At 45.2% G+C, this 19,586-nt stretch overlaps 1 protein-coding gene across 1 annotated transcript; it reads left to right on the top strand.

The window, feature by feature from the left end:
* The first annotated feature begins 1,343 nt into the window (after positions 1 to 1,343).
* Positions 1,344 to 13,550, top strand: LOC141049209 (sterol 26-hydroxylase, mitochondrial-like). Its single transcript, XM_073545413.1, has 9 exons — positions 1,344 to 1,627; positions 5,214 to 5,404; positions 5,713 to 5,912; positions 6,490 to 6,687; positions 8,473 to 8,636; positions 8,939 to 9,105; positions 10,931 to 11,012; positions 11,419 to 11,619; positions 12,199 to 13,550. The coding sequence occupies exons 1-9, from the start codon at positions 1,391 to 1,393 to the stop codon at positions 12,319 to 12,321; spliced, it is 1,563 nt and encodes a 520-aa protein (XP_073401514.1). The 5' UTR covers positions 1,344 to 1,390; the 3' UTR covers positions 12,322 to 13,550.
* The last annotated feature ends 6,036 nt before the right edge of the window (positions 13,551 to 19,586 follow it).

The following is a 19,586-nucleotide window of genomic DNA, read 5'->3' as shown; positions in this document are numbered from 1 at the left end:
CTATAATACTGCCCCCTATGTACAAGAATATAACTACTATAATGCTGACCCCTTAAGGTTTAGTCATGGTGCCCTGCTTCAGCTGACTAATGACCCTAATGACTCTATCATCAGGGGCGATGACTTTGGGCACACCTTACACACGTGATCCGGGATCGCCTATAGATCAGATATACATATATATACTATACACGTCGCCCCTCCCTTCACAATGTACATGTAACAAGAGTCAGATCCTAGGATTAACCCATTAGTGGCTGCTAGGGATTTTGTCCTGTCGCAGTAATGGGGGTTTTACCCTCGGTGCCTCATCTGGAAGTTTTCCAAGTACATTGTGATTTTTCCGTTCCTCCCGCTCGGCTCCACTTCCCTTAACTCTTCAACTGAAATGGCAAATTTCAAAGGATGGAAAACAGGAACTTTTTAGTGACCAGCAGGTGAACATAAAGCAGTGTCTGTGGTGGAACGACAAGACTCAGGCCTGGTGGGGTTTACTGGGAATTGTAGTGCAGCTGGTGAGGATGCACAACCAGTAAGGGCTTATGCCCTGTAGCGCCATTTATAATACAGCAATCATTGACTGACGCTACTGCGGATGCTGCCGTCACACCCGGCCCTGTCCCTCTGCCACATTGTACACACCAGTGTTATAATTGGCACATGGCAGGTTGGTATATTTTGCATTAGAGCCCGGGAGCTTCTATCGCACTCAGGTCGGGAGAGCCACCGGACAGTCCGGGCAACGCGTTGTGATCCTTGTCTGAGTTATCGGGCCGGGTGACTCTTCCTTTAGGCCAAATTCAGACATGTGTTTCTATACTTATGAGGCTGTGAACTGACACCCGCAGCAGCCGGTCCATGCACCTCAGTCAGGGTTGGACTGGCCCACCAGAGAACTGGAGAATCCTCCGGTGGGCCCTGGATTCTCATTCAGGAGAATTCATAGTGCAAACCTTGCAGCCGCTATGGAGCTCTTGAGTGGGGGAGAAAGGTGGGCCCTCAGGATTAAACCCTCGGGTGGGCCCAGAGTTCTTCAGTCTGACACTGACCGCAGTCCATTCTCATATCATGCTCCTACAATGTGAATATACAGCAGATTTTGCATTGCCGCATAGTTATGAGATTGTAAGAATTCTGCACAATCTATCCCCAGTGTAAATTGCCGGGAGCGGCGGTGTAAGATCCGCAGCCTGTCCGCTTAACCGCAGGGGAAAACCGCAGGAGTTCCCTTTCTCTACTTTCACTAGTTTTCTCCTGCAGCTGCTGCTGCTCCCAGGGCTGCAGGCTGCTGCTGTCATTGTGCACTTGGCAATGAAGGGGTGTGAGGGGAGGAGGTTCAGAAAGAAGCAAACAGCAGCCATAGTACCAAGGTGCATGGGTCCCTGCAGCCATGATAAAAGCTGCAGTCAGGAGCTGCCATTACCTAGGGAGCAGAATCAGGCCCCTGCTGCAGACATGCAGGACCAGGGTCACCCAGGGAAGGGCCTTACATGGGGCTGCAGCAGCTGGAGTGGAAGAAGGGAACAAGAAAATGAAGACGTTTGATGATTTGCCGGGTCCCTCCATGCTCACCAACCTCTACTGGTTCTTCCTCAAGGGAAACCTGCTGTATTCTCATGAAGTGCAGGTCAGTCCTGGCTCTGTCACTTACTGGGTGTTACTTTCTGTGACTTGTTACATTGTTGCCTTTTGTTGTTCCACTTTCATAGAAGGGGGTTGGACATGTACACACTGAGATATTGGAGACTAAGGGTCTGTTCACATTATAATCTCTGCATATGCAGGAGGGTCACTGTACTGCTCAGTGGATCCATAGATTCCAATGGTCAAAAATTATAGAACTATTATTCTGTTATTATTAAAGGGAATCTGTAACCAGTTTGTTGCTACTTCATCCGAGAGCAGAATAATGTAGGGACAGAGACCCTGATTCCAGCGATGTCACTTACTGGGCTGCTTGCTGTCATTTTGATAAAATCACTGTTTTCTCTGCTGCAGATCTAGCAGTGCTCTGAATGATGAGCTGTGTATAACCACACTCACACCACTGATTGGCAGCTTTCTGTGTATAACCCCGTCCAAACCACTGACTGGTGGCTTTCTGCCTATGCACAGTGTACATTGAAAGTGGCCTATCAGTGGTGGGGGGCGGGGTTATATAGAGCTCAGCATTTAGAGAACTGTCAGATAAAACTGTGATTTTTATCAAAACTACACCAAGCATCCGTTTGGCATCTGCTTTACACAGCAGCAATTATTAAAATGTACAAGATAAAATACAATTTCCTATGTTAAAGAATGGCAACACATCTGTAAAATGAGACACAATACAGTTGATCCATAAGTGAAAAAAATAAAATTTGCCAAATCCTAGATAAGTTGCACTCACATGTGACTTGCAACCAGGTACAGAAAATGCTGCACATTTGGAAACCTTTATGTCGCATTGCGAGGCCATAGAAGATCATTTGGTGCAGTGTTTCAATATGACAAGTCTTCGTGTGATACCAGCCTAAAGGCGCAAATTGGTCCGAGATCGCCCTGCAATGCACGGACTGGCTGCAAGTCTCCAGACCCACGGACATCATATACAGCTGTCATGCGTGGATGAGCTGTCTGTCCTTGGACCGATTTGACGCATGGTCAGTCCAGGCATTGCGGGCTGTATATAACCCAGAAACACGGGCGTGTGAATAAGTCAGAAGGTCAATGTCAGGGTCAGACTTTGCCTGCTTCCCTGTCACTCCTATACGACCAGGTTTTCTAATAGATATTGGGGGATGTGCTGCAAATCTGTTATTAACCAACTGTAAAAAGTTATTTAAAGAAAATGGCGCAGTTAGGCCCAAACAGCGAGGCGACCTTTGCTCATGGTAAATACATGGACTGCTGCAGGCAACGTACTGTATATGTTTATCCAGGAAGAGGAAGTCGTGAGACACTTGTTACACATGAAACTACAACTTTATTGTGATTCTTCTTTTTCTCTTGAGGGGGGGGGGGGGGAGAGTTATAAGAAGCCATGTACCATTACAAATATCAAACCATGTCCCAACAAAGCCAATTTCTGAGCCGTTCATTTCTTTTCATTTTTGATGTGTTTTTTTTTTTTCTTATTTCTATTCTTGTGTTTGTTTATTACAATAATGGTAATTGTAAACACAGAACTCATGAGCTTCCTTCAGTACCTCGGACTTCCATCTATCTGATTTTGCTGTTCCCCTGCACGTCTTGGGCATCTGATTGGCTAAATGGAGTTATGTGTTCATATGCCATCCAATCAGAGTCCTGTTCTAGATGATGATGATGATTGAGTTTATTTTTTATTTATTTTTTTTATAAAACGTAATTTTGTATACAAGCCTCAGTTTAGGCTTACTTATAATCATTTCCAATCTGGGCAATCTTCTGTGAGCTAAATTGTTTGGTCACCAGACAGATACATTGTAGCAAACCATCAGGATTGGAAAGGTTTTCTCTTAGGCCTGTTTCACACTTCCGTTTTTTCAAATCCGTCAAAATCCGTTGGTTTCCGTAAAAAAACGGATCCGCCATTTTTTTGCAGGATCCGTTTTTTTTGTCCCATAGACTTCCATTAGTGGTTACCGCGGATCCGTCAAAAAAACGGATCCGTTTTTTTAAAAACGGATCCGTTTGCATCAGTTTCCGTCAAAAAAACGGAAACGGATCCGTTTGGCGGACACAAAAATGGAAGTGTGAAACAGGCTTTAGCTGACAAAGGGCAAACTTCTCTCCTGTCCTGAAGGTTTGCTACAATGTATCAGTCTGGAGTCCAAAGCATGTATCTCACAGAATATTGTACTAAACACTCGGATTTGACAAGTAGTGTTTGGTCTCAGGGTTTTCATCTTCTGAAGGTTAGACCCTGCTCATTTACTGACTGCAATCAGAGCTATGAAAATAGTGATAAATTGAACATTATTAGAAAGTTCATTGATTCTTATGATGCAGTTATTAGGATTTATTAAGATTATCCAAATATTTATTTCTATGATGTGAAGTGTCATCCATTAAGGCTGGTCCCCCTAACTACTGACTCCCAGCAGCCTCTGGTCAGTAAGGCTAGTTTCACACTTGCTTTTTTTTGCAGCGCGTTTTTCCCGCAAAAAAACGCATGAAAAAAACGCAGCATTTTTATGCGTTTTTAGTGCGTTTTTACCGCGTTTGCGTTTTTTTCCAACATTAGGTGGCCCCTCACACTAACCCAAACCATGACTTTACTAACCCTAACCCTGACCCTGACCCTAACCCTTAACCAAATCATACTTAACCCTAAACCCTAACCCTGACCCTAACCCTTAACCAAATCATACTTAACCCTGACCCTAACCCTTAACCAAACCATACTTAACCCTAACCCTGACCCTAACCCTTAACCAAACCATACTTAACCCTAACCCTAAACCCCCTTAACTAACCCTAACTCTAACCCAAACCCTTAAATTCCATGGTTAACAAAAAAAAACACATGTGCAAAAAAACGCATACATGAGCATGCCAGTGCGCACATATGCGCATCCATAGGCTATAATGGCCATTTTTAGCGCAAAACGTGCGCATATGTGCGCATGCGCTTTTTTGCAGGGCCAAAAAATGCAACATGCTGCGTCTGGAAAATACAAACGCACACCCCAAAAAAACGCAGCGCATGAAAATCGCATACATGCGCTTACCAGCGCGCAGGTATGCGCACCCATGTTAAATATAGGGGGAAAAACGCATGCGCACATATGCGTTTTTTTCCAGCGCTAAAAAACGCAAATGTGAAACCAGCCTTAGTGAAGATATCCACTATGGACCTCATGGACTGGACTTCATCATTGCATCAGTACCTTTGGGGTCAGAGTAACCCTAAGTAAAAGAATAGCTAACAGAGGGGTATATTGGGCAGAGAAGGCCCCCCAAAATAAAAGGATTATGGACTCCTGATATAAGCACCACACATCCCCCCCCATACTATACTTTTTTCTCTCCCTCCATTTCTTGGGTGACATGATCCTCTGATTAGTCCTGTTGTCAGTGCTATGTTGCTGGTAAAGAAGGTTAAAGTTACATCCTCAGCACCCAATTGTCAGAGTGATTCTGGGTCGGGACCCGCTGCTATGGGCCACATAGTAACTGCATGGGTTGGCCTTGAATTTTAGGGAAAGACTAATATCAGCTGGTTAACAGCTCTCCTTTTTCTTTTGCAGTTTGTCTATAAGAAAAAGTATGGGCCGATGTGGAAATCTTTCCTTGGGCCAATGAAATCGGTGAATATTGTGGATGTTGATATCCTGGAGACAGTGCTGCGCCATGAGGGGAAGTATCCGATGAGAACCGACATGGAGATCTGGAAAGTGCATCGGCGACTCCGAGACCTCGCCCTCGGCCCCTTCACCGAGTATGATCAGTGGTCGTTTGTTGATTGCAATGAATGAAGTTTGCTCTGATTAGTCGCCTCGCACCGTTCACTGCAGTGGAACATGCACTGAAGACATCACACCTTGCAGAGCGAACATATATAAGAGAAATGATAAGTGCAGCTTTGGCTGTGACTAGAGTCCTTATATTCCACTCACAGCCAGAGCTGCAGTCAGAATTGCAGTGCAGATGATTTTCATTCTTTTTAAGTGTTTATTGCCTATTAGGAAAGTGATGATGCATAGTATGTGCGCACAGCATAATGTTACACCCCTCCATGTTCTGCAGGGAAGGTCACCGCTGGTACACGCTCCGCTCCATCCTGAATAAGAGGATGCTGAAGCCGGCGGAGGCCATGCTGTACACCGGGGCGGTCAATGAAGTGGTCACAGACTTTCTGAACACGCTTGACGACAATCGGAGGAATTCTCCCTCGGGAATTATGGTCAACGACGTTGCAAACACCTTTTATAGATTTGCATTTGAAGGTGCGCTGGTTGGAGTTCTACATCGCTAATTACCTGTTTGGAAAGTCACAAACTTTAAAGGGATTGTTCACAACTCGGCCAATTCCCTCTCAATTAGGATATTCCCCTACGTAAAACAAAAATGTGTTTTCACGCTGTTTTGGGAATATTGTAATTGAGAAGCATTTGGCCGAGGAGTAAACCACTCATTTTCTTGTTCTGCTCTCAGCTGAGAAAGTGGATACAATTGTATCCAGTAAGTACAATGCTCTGTGAGCTGCACATCAGCAGCTCTAATGCTTCTGCTAGTTTGCTACAATGTATCAGTCTGGAGTCCTGGCCATGTAGCTCACAGAGCATTGCCTGCACTGGGTATGATTGTACTCACTTTTCAGCCGGACCTGTTATGTACAGGCTTACAAGTAGCAGCTCAAGTGGAGAAAGAAGACAGTTTATCTGATGAGATGCATTTACAAAGCAGTTTTGTTGTTTGTTTGTTTTTTAACAGCAGGACAAGTTCCTATATATGTCATGTGCAGGCACTAAAGAAAGGCGTCCTTGTACTGAACCTTTTATGTCATGACTTATTTATTCTTAGGTATTTCATACATTCTATTTGAGACCCGGATCGGTTGCTTGGAGAAGAACATTCCTCTCGAGACCAAGAAATTCATTGACTCTATAGGGGCTATGCTGAAATATTCAGTTTATGTCTCCGTTTTACCCGCGTGGACGCAAAATATTCTCCCGTACTTCAAGTTGTACATAAAAAACTGGGACAAAATCTTTGACTTTGGTGAGTTACAATATGGCAAATGGTGACAGAAAATGTCTTCAAATTTAATCTTAATGTGTTCATCCAGAGGAGGCAAAAACTCCTAATAGGGGCAGAGGAATTCTACAATATTGAGGGATAAATTCTTTCGCAAACCCAAGTCTGACAATTGGAATAATTCCCTGTGTGCAGAAATCTAGTGCCAATACCTGGAATATAGGTTTCAGGAGAAGCATCCAGGGTCTTCTTGTATCTGGGCAATGAACGAACCATCACCGCACCCTGTGTCACAGCTCCATAATATCACTGCTCTTACAGTAAAGAATCCTGTTATATGACGATTAAAGTTTCTTCTTCTTACTATAAAGGGTGCCCCATTTTCATCATCACAGGCCCGAGTGTTAAATAAATGATGCAGATTTCTGTAGTGTCCAATCATGTATTTGGACACAGTTGTAAGATCGCCCCTAAGGCTGGTTTCACATTAGCATTTTTTAGCGCAACGCCTCGTGCGCGTCCATGCGCATGCGCCCCTATGTTTAACATGGCGGGCGCATGGTCTAGCGTTTGCACACGTTCGTATGTGTTTTCATGCACATGCTTTTTTGCAGTGTGCGCCTAGGCGCGCCAGACGCAACCTGTTTCATTTTTGGGTCTGTCCAACGGCTTAAAAAAAAAAAAACGCATGTGCACGGAATGCGACAAAATAACACATTACAGTCTATGGGAACGCAGTGGACTTCTGCTGGAAGAGAATGCAGCATTTTTGCACATGGGTACATGGTCTCAAGCTTTCAGTGTGAAAAAAATATCTGTATTGCTGCCTTAATTATGAATTTAAGATTTTGTTGAAATATTATATTCACATGTTCAGTGTATGCAGCAAAACTCTCTCTCTCCTCGAAATCTGCACAGAAAATCTAAGCAGCGGGTGTATGAAATCTCATTCACTTTGCTGGTACCATAAAACACAGATTTTTTTATTATTTATTTTCCCAGAAAATCCCTTAGTGTACATGTGCACACTGAGTATATGCAACAATTTTTTTCTGCGGCAAAAACCAGAGTGTTGTCAGGGAAAGCGTTGCGCACAATTTTAATGTGTTTTTTATTTTTATTTTTTTTTTTTTTACCCATTAAAAAAGTGAAATGCTGCAGATTTGGAAGAGGGAAAAAAACGCTGTAAAGGTTCAAATCTGCAAAGAAAAAATAAAGCAGCGTGTGCATGAGGGTTAAGAAATCTCAGTCACGTTACTGGGACTGTAAAACGCTGCGTGTTTGTTTATTTTCACCAGCAAAAAAAAATGCAGCTTGTGAAGAAGCCCTAACTCCTGGATTGTGACCTGCTGCAAGATTCACAACACTCCTCTGCTGAAATCCTCTGTGCTGTATAAATCGTAGTTACTAGAAATGTTGGGAATAACCCATTAATAACTATCGGCAGGATAGGTGATAACTTGCGAGCTGTGGTGGTCTGACTTCTGTGGCTTGACATATCCTGACAATGGGGGTCTAAAACACACTTTCAGAATAGCTGTGCAGTCGCGCACATGCCACCACCCCATGCGCTGTCTATTGGACTGCTGGAGAAAGCAGAGTGCGGCGCTGTACTCTCTCCTGCAGTCTCATAGACAATGATTGGAGTGGCTGCTGTTTCTTTCAGAAGAAGCATTTTTAGAGCCCTGTTCTCATTATTTGTCGGGATCCCAGTGACCGGACCCTCGTGGATCAGCAAGGCAGGCCCGGTCCTGCACACGGATGATTCCTGACAATGTTGGGACTAAACTAATTATTGATCTTTCCAAGGAAAGAAACTTATTGACCAGAAGATGCAGAAGATCCAGGAGAGGCTGGAGCGCGGTGAGGAGGTGCAGGGGGAGTACCTGACCTACCTGCTGTCCAGTGGGAAACTGACCGACAAGGAGGTGTACGGCAGCGTGGCCGAGCTGCTCCTGGCCGGAGTGGACACGGTGAGGAGTGAAATGTTGGTGACGTTGGTTTGAAATGTCGGCTGCTAAAAGTAAAATGTGAATTTCTCTACATAATTGTACCGTATCTTGTGCATATCAAAGCTTGACATATCAGATAATTTTTGCAGTGGGTGGCGGTACTGTTTGCCATTATTGGGGTATTGTGGTGTCCAAGTTCTCTAACTAGAAAAGCGCCAACTAAAGAGACTGCACTGGGCGCCAGCAAAAAAAAATGAGCCGCTGTCCCTGGCTGCTGCACCTTCCATAGCTTTGTGATAATATTCTCTATTCCCCCATCCCAGACATCCAACACCTTATCCTGGGCCCTGTACCACCTCGCGAGAGACCAGGAGACCCAGCAATCTCTGTACCAGGAGGTGACCTCCATCGTCCCAGGAGATGGTATTCCCTCCGCTGAGGATCTCTCTAAGATGCCGCTGCTGAAGGCCGTCATTAAGGAAACGCTGAGGTTGGTTTTATTCTGTTCATATACATTCCTCAGTTTCAGGAGTTGGCGCCCAAACAGGGACACGGCTGCCTGCTGTACAGAGCTGTGGTCTGAGGACAGAGGGGGTGATGTGTATGGACCGAGGCTGCAATGCTCACATGTGGCCGCAGCCACCCGGACAGGAGTAACGGGGTTGTCCCAGGACATCTGTATGGAAGATAAACACCAAAAAGCAGAGGAAGATGCCATATTATAATTCTGAAAATGTATCACTGGGACACAATAAAAACACCTTCAAGAAACCCAATGACTGTAAAGGCGAGAATCTCAGAAGTAAATAGATTCTCTGTACAAAAAATACCAGAAGTGATCTCACTAAAAACAACAAGAAACCAAATGGTGGTGGAAGAATATCATTCAGGAGCCAGAGATCCCTGTAATGACCACATAAGAACATCCTAAATAATGAAGATCCAGAAGGTAATTATCACCACACATGAAGGAAACTAATTGGAGAGAGCAAAAGATGGCTTCCTACTAAACATCCGGCAAGGCGCAAAAAGACTCGCTGGATAGTTTTCTTAACTTGTTGAAAACTTGATATCCTCTATTATTTGTATGGATGACGTGGGCAATGCCTCAAACGACCCTCCATGGCAAGAAGACAGGCGTCACTTCTGTTCTACTAGCCCACGCCATGGCGCCATTCCTATTGACCAGTTCATCCGGTCACGGAGGAGATCTGGCCACGATGAGGAAAAAGGTCCAAAATTCTTATATGTCCTTTACCTGTTTTTTAAATGTTGTCTGTGTTGATGACCTGTCTGCATGTAAGGTTTACAGAGCCGGAAAAAAACCCCCACTCCATACAATGTATAGTATGACAGCCAGAAGAGTGGAAAAATCATTGTATAGCTCAGTTCTGTGGATTTTGATCAGTTATGTTTTAGGTCCAAAGTAATTATGTGATTAGTTTTTAATATGTATTATAACACTTGAACATTTTTTTTTGGTGCAGAGCTCCAATCCCTGCAAAGTCATAAATTAAAGTTCTGTCCGCAGCCACCCCTATGGGAAGCTCTCTGTATACAGAGATACATGATAAGATCCTGTCTGCAGTCACCACTAGGGGGAGCTCCCTGTATACAGAGATACATGATAACATTCTGTCTGCAGCCTCCCCTATGGGAAGCTCTCTGTATACAGAGATACATGATAAGATCCTGTCTGCAGTCACCACTAGGGGGAGCTCCCTGTATACAGAGATACATGATAAGATCCTGTCCGCAGCCACCCCTATGGGAAGCTCCCTGTATACAGAGATACATGATAAGATCCTGTCTGCAGCCACCACTAGGAGGAGCTCCCTGTATACAGAGATATATGATAAGATCCTGTCTGCAGTCACCACTAGGGGGAGCTCCCTGTATACAGAGATACATGATAAGATCCTGTCTGCAGTCACCACTAGGGGGAGCTCCCTGTATACAGAGATACATGATAAGATTCTGTCCGCAGCCACCCCTATGGGAAGCTCCCTGTATACAGAGATACATGATAAGATCCTGTCTGCAGCCACCACTAGGGGGAGCTCCCAGTATACAGAGATACATGATAAGGTTCTGTCTGCAGCCACAACTTTAGCACTGTTAGACTTCCCCCAAAAATTAGAATGAAAAGTGATCAACGTGTCATATGTACCTTGAAAATGGAATAACTAAAACGTACGCCCACTGCACAAAAAAAAATTCCTCACACAGCTCCATGGACAAACGTTTTCTATGTTTGTCCAGTGAGTGATGTAAGGGCCAGGTGATCTGATAATGCTGTGACTTCTCTTATTCAGGATGTATCCCGTGGTGCCAACTAATTCCCGAATAGCTACTGAGAAGGACATCGTCATCGGAGACTATTGCTTCCCCAAAGACGTAAGTTTCTAAAGTGAAAGGTCGGGAAATGTCCCAACATGGCAGGAAACTTCCCGGCGTTTTTTTGAGATCTTCAGGCTTTTGCTCAACGGTAAAGTTGGTCCTTGTGTGAATGGCTGTGACCCGGCCATATAGGCAGAGGGGACCTCATCAGTAAAATCCGGTCTCTCCTGCCATTTCTCCCCTCACCCTCCTTCACCTTGGGATGGAGCAGACTGGAATTACCATCTACTTTCCCACGACTAGTAGGACGCTCGGATCGGCACTCTTCCCTTTCCTGAACCCAAGTCCCAGTGGCTTCCATAGCTGCCTCTACGGCACATACATCCCCGAGCCAACATTTAGAGACTTGGCTAACGTTGCAGTCGGTTCCTCTTTGGACTCTTCTTCTGTCTTCCCTTCGTAGACCCTGTTTGTCCTGAATCATTACGTCATTTCCCGGGACGAGAACAACTTTCCAGAACCAAACACGTTCATCCCTCAGCGCTGGTTCCGCGAGCAGAAGATCAAGAACAACCCGTTCAGCTCCATCCCGTTTGGATACGGCATCCGGGCTTGTGTTGGGCGTCGCATCGCTGAACTGGAGATGCATTTGGCCTTGTCCAGGGTAAGTGGTCATTTTCCGGTTGGCCCCTTATATATAATCTTCCATTTCTTACCAAATGATATCTAAGTACCTTAAAGAGGTGGTTGTGCAGGAATAGGGAAAAACAATTACCATTTTCTTCTACAAAGAGGACCACACCGTCTGTGGGTCTTCCATGGTAATGATGTTTAGATGCACTTACTGTCCGTGAATGTGACCAAGATGTAATACCACAAACAGCCTGCGCACAGATGTGGCGCTGTTTGTTTTCAGAAGGTTAGCTGGAATCTACGGTGCCCAAAGAATAATCAATAAGTGCGCTTCTCCCAATCATCTTGATCTACTTGTTGTACTGCTGTTGTCTACATTTTGGCGGGGGCGCCCCTGCTGATCTGTTTGAAAAATGTAACCATTACTGACAAATCTGGAGTCAAGAAAAGGACCTGGATTAAAACTGTAGCCCAAGTTTGGCAACGTCAGCATAATGTTTCCATTAAGTGACGGCAAGTAGAGGTCTTACTCTGTTTTCACCAATTGGCATCAGATGTTACCAGCCCTCGCATCCGTGTACGTGACGCCTTTGTCTACTTTTACTCTCAGATCATCAAGAAGTATGAGATCCGACCAGATCCTCGAGGTGGAGATATCAGTCCCATGTCAAGAATCGTTCTGACTCCAAGTAAACCGATCAATCTTCAGTTCCTGGAAAGAAAATCCCTCTGATGACCGACTGCCGGCATAATGAATGTACAGGCGGCAGAGCTTTGAATAACCTTTCCCATCGGATCTCCTCTGGACTGTGAAACCGAAAAACTGGAGGAGTAATCATTTTATATAACAAACTGAAAAAAAGAAAAACGTTGATTTTATATTTTACCTATTTGTTTTGTTTTTTTAAAAACAAACAAATAATGTTTTTAAGAAAATACTAAAATGAAAACTATAAGGCTATGTGCCCACGTTGCAGAAATGCAGCGGAGATGTCCGCAGCATTTCCGCAACTCCCCGCCGCGGGTAAAACGCATGCGTAATTCGCATGCGTTTTCCCGCAAAACACAAGCGTTTTGCAAACGTTTTTAGCTTGCGGAATGCAAGCGATTTGAATCATCGCTTGGAAAAGTGATTGACAGGTTGGTCACAGACAAGCATAGTGCTTGACAAGTGTGACCAACTTTTTACTATTGATGCGGCCTATGCAGCATCAATAGTAAAAGATAGAATGTGAAAAAAAAAAAAAATAGGGATATACTCACCTCCTGGCGGCCCCCCGATCTCCTCAGCGGCGATCCCGGTTCTCAACGGCGCTGCCGGCAAGTTCCGTTCCCAGGCATACTTTGCGAGAATGACCTCTGTGACATCGCGGTGGCTTGACTGCTACGTCATCAAAGGTCATTCTCGCAAAGCATGCCTGGGAATTGAACTTACCGGCAGCGCCACTAAGGACTCTGGGGGGCCGACAGAGGGTAAGTATATCCCTCTTTTTTTATTTTAATTCTAATTTTTACAGGAATATGGTACCCAGGGCATGGAGGACAGTCTCCTCTCCTCCAGACCCTGGGTACCATCCGCACATGAAGCGCTCACTTTACGCATGGTGGGCATAGCCACATGTGTAAAATGAGTGTTTCAATGCAATCCTATGGCGGCGGAATCCCCACGATTCCGCAGAAATAATGGACATGCTGCGGATTTTACCGCTATGCGATTCCACAGCTGAAAAATCCGCAGCATTGGCACAGTAACTGCGGAATCCCATAGGATTGCATGGGAATGCGTTTTATTCATGTTTTTTTAAGCGTTTCCGCTGTGGCAAAAATGCGTTGGAAACGCCTAAAAAACGCAACGTGGGCACACAGCCTTAGCATCAGTTTACCAACTTTTCTGCTGCGGCTTCTGATGTTACAGGTGGACATATTTATTACAAACGAGAATAACTCTTACCTCTTCTCGGATATGGCATTCTGCGTCTTCCTAATGCTGATTATTTGTTATGGTTTCCAACCAGGAGCAAATATCGCTGCCTGCAGCTCAGGACGGAGCAACTAACTAGTGGACTCGCTCCACTGTGGTCTTTATTAGACCTTAGGGTTTGGCACCTTAAAGGATCTTTCCAGTTTCAGGAAATCCCTGTCTCCTAGCAGCATTTAAATAAGATGAGAGGAGTCGCAGGAAGAGGAGGCTGCACTACAGAAAGACGCCATAGCTATCTAGCAAGTGGGTGGGAGTAAGCGCTTACTATTGTGCACATGCCTTTAAGTGGCTTTCACTTAGAATCTGCCTGAAAAAGCATTAAAGCTCTGCTACAAAGTCTGAACATAAGCGTAGCAATGTCAGATTGGCTGGCTGTGCTTATGTTCTGTCTTTTGTCACTTTTACTACTTTTGTAGCGATGGAGTCTCTATGAAAATGGCGTAAACAAAATGCCCATAAAGACGCTTCAGGGAAAACACCTCGGTCATTTTCCTGACACGTCTTTGCTTTGGAAAACTTGGTGGGTACCCTGTGTCTCTGAGCGTGGCCATGTGCACATATCCTAAAAGGCAGTTTGTGTTTTGGATTATAGAAATGCAAATTGTCTCTGCAGAGAGGAAGAGGAATAGAACTGTAGCGCCACCTACTGGAAGCAGCGATCCTTAAAGTTAATACTAACCTTTCAAGGAGCCTTGCAATAAATCATGTTAAAGAGTCGCTATTGATTTTTAGGATTGCTGCTTCCAGTAGGAGGTGCTGGGACCATGCATGGCTTATAAGTCTCCTCACTCTGACATGCCAGGCTTGACTTGTCCCTCTCCACAAGGAGAAACATTACCCCCATTAGACCTCAGATCATAGAAACAAACTCTTCTTTTCTCATCCTCCCCTATTCCCGGTATCTGTTTTTTGTCTTCAGGGTTGACGTGACATTGAGTGCTGAAGCCAATGACTGACATCAGCAGCTCTGCCCGAGAAGACTGCACAAGCTGCTCAGAGCCTATGAGGTAACTGGATGTGATGTCAGAGTTGCAGGAAATATCAGACTCGTATGCTGACAGGGTGTGTGGGTTTAGATTTCATAATTTCAGATTGCTAAGACTAGTTTCCCCTTTGTTATACTCCTGTGTTTTGCTGCAGTGAGCTGGTCGGTAATTAGATCTCTGCTGGGAGCTGTGGGCAGTTCCCTCTGACTTAGCGCCTCTGGTCTGTTTGAATTTCCTGTGTTCTGATTTTGGCTTGTATTTGGAATACAAGCTAGTCTCCTGATTTTGCCCTTGACATGACTCATCAGCTTTGGCCATGCTTGCCAACCCTTCACACTTCCATATGGCGGTCATTCTGTCGCAACAATCCACTGGACCCCGTTGTAAGACCAGATGCCTGTAAAAGGGTTAAAGGGTTTCTGGGTTTCTCTGGAATCTGTCAGATGGAGTAACTTGTGCTAATTCAAACAAGAAAAATTATAGCCAGCTCACCCAGTTAGACGTCCTTAGTGGTTCTGCTCACTGCCAGGAAGCCACACGGAGTTGTAATGGGAGAGGCACACCCATGTTGCAATAGAAACAAAAACCAGCAAATAATTCCAGCGGATGCTTCCTACTTGGCCATAAAATCCATTTTATTTTTATCTTTTAAAATAGTTCCATGTGGCAGAAACCCAAATATATACAGGGGGTCAGAAGAAAAAAAGGGCACACTGCTGCTTTATGCGTGCAGACTACGCGTTTCGACCTTACTAGGTCTTCTTCTAGGTCTAGTAAGGTCGAAACGCGTAGTCTGCACGCATAAAGCAGCAGTGTGCCCTTTTTTTCTTCTGACCCCCTGTATATATTTGGGTTTCTGCCACATGGAACTATTTTAAAAGATAAAAATAAAATGGATTTTATGGCCAAGTAGGAAGCATCTGCTGGAATTATTTGCTGGTTTTTGTTTCTAACTTGTGCTAAGTCCCAACGATCGGTCGATCACCAAAACAACTGGACAAACGAGGGAACACCGGGGACACAATTACAACGGTGGGCCTTGCTATAGGGAACGGGGAAAAGGACACCTCCTGCACTCTCCTAAGGATGTGCCCTGATCTCCCTGACGTCCCTATACAGGTTCTTTCATCCTGTCGCCGAGCAGGATACCTTAGCCTTAGCTTGCCCTGCACCTATCCCTCAACAGGGAATTGGTAAGTGTGGACACTGGTCCCACCGCTGCAGTAATATAACACCAAGGAAAGATAGCAGATAAGATAAGACAACAAACACTTAGCTTTCTCTGCTGCAATGCACTGAGCAGCAGAGTAAGGCACCAAATCAGCATTCAGCAGAAGCATCACTGCTCTCAGCCAGCTCGTGTCTTGACCACGGTTGGTATTCAAAAGGAAGTGTATCACCAACACCAGCTGATGCCTCAGGTGACCTTTTAAAGGAAGGAGGGAGTGGTAACAATGTGCTTCAGCAAATCGACCTGCCGTGTAATTTCACCAGCAGCCACCGGGGGGGAAAAACTGAAATTAACCCCCGATGGCCTGAAAGGAAAAAAGTTTATATCTGAGAATCCAGAATCTGACACAGATCCAAAAATGGATCGTGACAAGTGTCTGTGTACTGAATTTGGTCCTGTTACTGTAGCTATAATATGATTGTGATTATGTTATTATATTTGTTAGGAGCTTGGTTTAATACACCTTGGTTTCAATAAGCATGGCACAATTTCTTTATAATCACACAGTTTTTATGCTTTATAACAAACTTGGTTCTACATTGTGTTTCTTTATTGAGCATTGTCCTGATTTTGAATTTGTTCACTTTTGGCATGGTATTTATGTACTGAGGCTGGTTCTGGTTCTGTATTTATGTAATGAACATGGTTGTGATACTTTATAGAAACTTGGTTCTGACATGGTGTCTCTGTACTGAGGTTATGACATTTGGGCTACATTACTGCTATATAGAATATACTTATAAAAATGAAGGTGCTTGGTGCATAAATGTACTGAGCTTGCCGCTACTGAATTTGAACATGAACCTAAAAAGATGAACTGGAATATACCGGTAACTGGTGTTTATGCAGCATGTAGGCGCATGTTCACACTGGCCACAAAACAGACAAAACCTAAGACATACCTCCCAACTTTTGAAGGGAAAGAGGGACAAAGGCTGTGGCGCGCGCTACGCACCTCTGCAAATTTTTGGCCATGCCCCCGACCGGACCCATTTTGCAACTAGTGACACCCATGTCCATGCCGCAACCGCACCCATTTAGCACTGCTGATCACACTGACTGGTACTGACGGCACAGTGGCTGGCATTATGGGCACAGTGGCTAGTACTGCAGGCACACTGGTACTAAGGAAAAGAAAGAACAGAGAGAAGAAAGAACAGAGACAGGTAGAAAGGGGAAAGAAAGAACAGAAAAATAAGGAGGGGAAATAAAGAAAGAACAGAAAAAGAAAGAAACAACACAGAGAGAAAGAAAGAGGGGATATAAAAAAAGAACAGACAAAGGGGAAAGAAAGAATAGAGAGAGCAGATATAAAGAACAGAGAGAGAAAGAGAAAGGAAGAACAGAGAGAGAAAGAAAGAGGGGAAAGAAAGAGCACAGAGAGAGAGAGAAAAAGGGGAAAGAACAGAGAAAGAAAGAGGGGAATGAAAAAAAGAAACAGAGAGAGAAAGAGAACAGAGACAAAGAAAGAGAGGGAAAGGAAGAACAGAGAACGAAAGAAAGAGGGGAAAGAAATAACAGAGAAATAAAGAGGGGACAGAAAAAAAAGAACAGAGGGAGAGCGAAAGAAAGAGGAGAAAGAGAGAAATAGAAAACAACAGAGAAAGAAGGAAAGAAAAAACAAAAGAAAGAGGGGAAAGAAAGAACAGAGAGAGAGAAAGAAAAAGAGAGGGAAAGACAGAATAGAGAATGAGAAAGAACAGAGAAGGAAAAAAACAGAGACAGAGAAAGAAATAAAGAAAAATTCTATAAAGATACTATAGCAGCCCGGCTCCCATTGTAATGCTCACCTGAGCCTCCCGATGCAGGACATATCATGATCTGCTCACAAGGTCGGCATCCCCGATTCCAAGGCGATCCTGCTGTCCACGCTGTCGGAGGAGGACACGGTGATGGATCTAAAGCATTCCTGGTTCCGTCACAATCTCCTTATGAAATTACCTAATTTTCGGTCAGCCTCCAGCACATCACTTATGGTGGACCGTCATGTGCGAGTTTTAAAGTGCTCCTCGGGGCTCCGCCATGTACTCCTGTGTCCGTGGGAAAAGCCAGCTTTTTATGCCTTGTACACACTTGGCTCCGCTCCGTACATCCCATACACATATGGCTCCACTCCGTACACACACGGCTCCGCTCCGTACACCTCGTACACACACGGCTCCGTACACCTCGTACACACACGGCTCCGTACACCTCGTACACACTCGGCTCCGCACACCTCGTACACACACGGCTCCGTACACCTCGTACACACTCGGCTCCGCTCTGTACACCTCGTACACACACACGGCTCCGCTCTGTACACCTCGTACACACTCGGCTCCGCTCCGTACACCTCGTACACACTCTGCTCCGCTCCGTACACCTCGTACACACGCGGCTCCGCTCCGTACACCTCGTACACATGCGGCTCTGCTCCGTACACATGCGGCTCTGCTCCGTGCACCTCGTACACACGCAGCTCTGCTCCGTGCACCTCGTACACACGCAGCTCTGCTCCGTGCACCTCGTACACACTCGGCTCCGCTCCGTACACCTCGTACACACGCGGCTCTGCTCCGTACACCTCGTACACATGCGGCTCTGCTCCGTACACATGCGGGTCTGCTCCGTGCACCTCGTACACATGCGGCTCTGCTCCGTGCACCTCGTACACATGCGGCTCTGCTCCGTACACATGCGGGTCTGCTCCGTGCACCTCGTACACACACGGCTCCACTCCGTGCACCTCGTACACACGCGGCTCTGCTCCGTGCACCTCGTACACACACGGCTCTGCTCCGTGCACCTTGTACACACGCGGCTCTGCTCCGTGCACCTCGTACACACACGGCTCTGCTACATCCACACTGTAAACCCCTCCTCACCCCACACATAAACTTACCCCATCCAGCACCATGACAACCAGCACAGCAGAGTCCTGCAAACGGAGGCCCCTGATCATGTGAGCCCTGACTCTTCCCCTCCTGTGCCCTCATCACAGGTCGTGTGCGCACAGAACACACAGCCCAGCCACATCATTGCAGGCTGTGGTGGGTGTCCCTGGGAGGGCGAGGATGGGGTCGGTACATGGGGGGGCGTGAAAATAGCATCCCGGGCGGGACGCGGGTGGGGGGTGTCAAAAACAGGACGGTCCCACGAGAATCAGGATGGTTGGGAGCTATGCATAAGATAAAAGCAAAATAAGAAAATGTCCTGCAGTAAATATATAAATAAATTACAATAGTGCATGAAAATAATAAAGGGAACTTAGTTAACATTATTTTGATCCAAATAGTGTAAAAACCATCCCACCCCCCACGGTGACTCTATTCAGGATGGTCCTAACCTCTTGTATTAAAATCTCACCACATATCAAATGGCATAAATGTGAATAAGGGCTGAGAAGACCCGGCTAATGGATACCATTACCCAGTCATGGGGAACTATATAAATGAAATGTCCCGCTTCAGGAAAAGGGAAGTCATAAAGATTGCAATAAACGATGAAACAAAAACCTAAAGAGATGAACTGGAATAATCAAATTTATATTAATCAAAATTATGTTAACTAAGTCCCCTATATTATTTTCATGCACTATTGCCATTTATTTACTGCAGGGTATTTATTTTGCTTTTTTTTATCTTAGGTTTTGGATTTTACCATCTAAGTGTATATGTAAGGCCGGGGTCACACATGCAGCCACACACTCCAGTCCCGAGTGCCGGCGACAGTGCCGGGTATTGATGCGCAAGTGTCTCGCATCATACTCGCAAGTGTGACCCCGGCCTTAGCCTCGGCTCTCAGGTTGTGTAAATAAT

The sequence above is a fragment of the Dendrobates tinctorius genome, unplaced genomic scaffold, assembly GCF_039654945.1.
Source record: "Dendrobates tinctorius isolate UK_male_01 unplaced genomic scaffold, ASM3965494v1 ptg000143l, whole genome shotgun sequence".
Lineage (NCBI taxonomy): Eukaryota > Metazoa > Chordata > Amphibia > Anura > Dendrobatidae > Dendrobates > Dendrobates tinctorius.
The sequence above is the reverse complement of the archived record's forward strand: the minus strand, read 5'-3'. Positions and strand labels throughout refer to the sequence as shown.

Excerpts from the sequence above, each read along its gene's own strand:
- LOC141049209 (XM_073545413.1), top strand. The coding sequence starts at position 1,391 with ATGATAAAAGCTGCAGTCAGGAGCTGCCATTACCTAGGGAGCAGAATC. Across the intron at positions 1,628-5,213 it reads TGTATTCTCATGAAGTGCAG|TTTGTCTATAAGAAAAAGTA; the intron begins GTCAGTCCTGGC and ends TTTCTTTTGCAG. Across the intron at positions 11,620-12,198 it reads TGCATTTGGCCTTGTCCAGG|ATCATCAAGAAGTATGAGAT; the intron begins GTAAGTGGTCAT and ends TTTTACTCTCAG.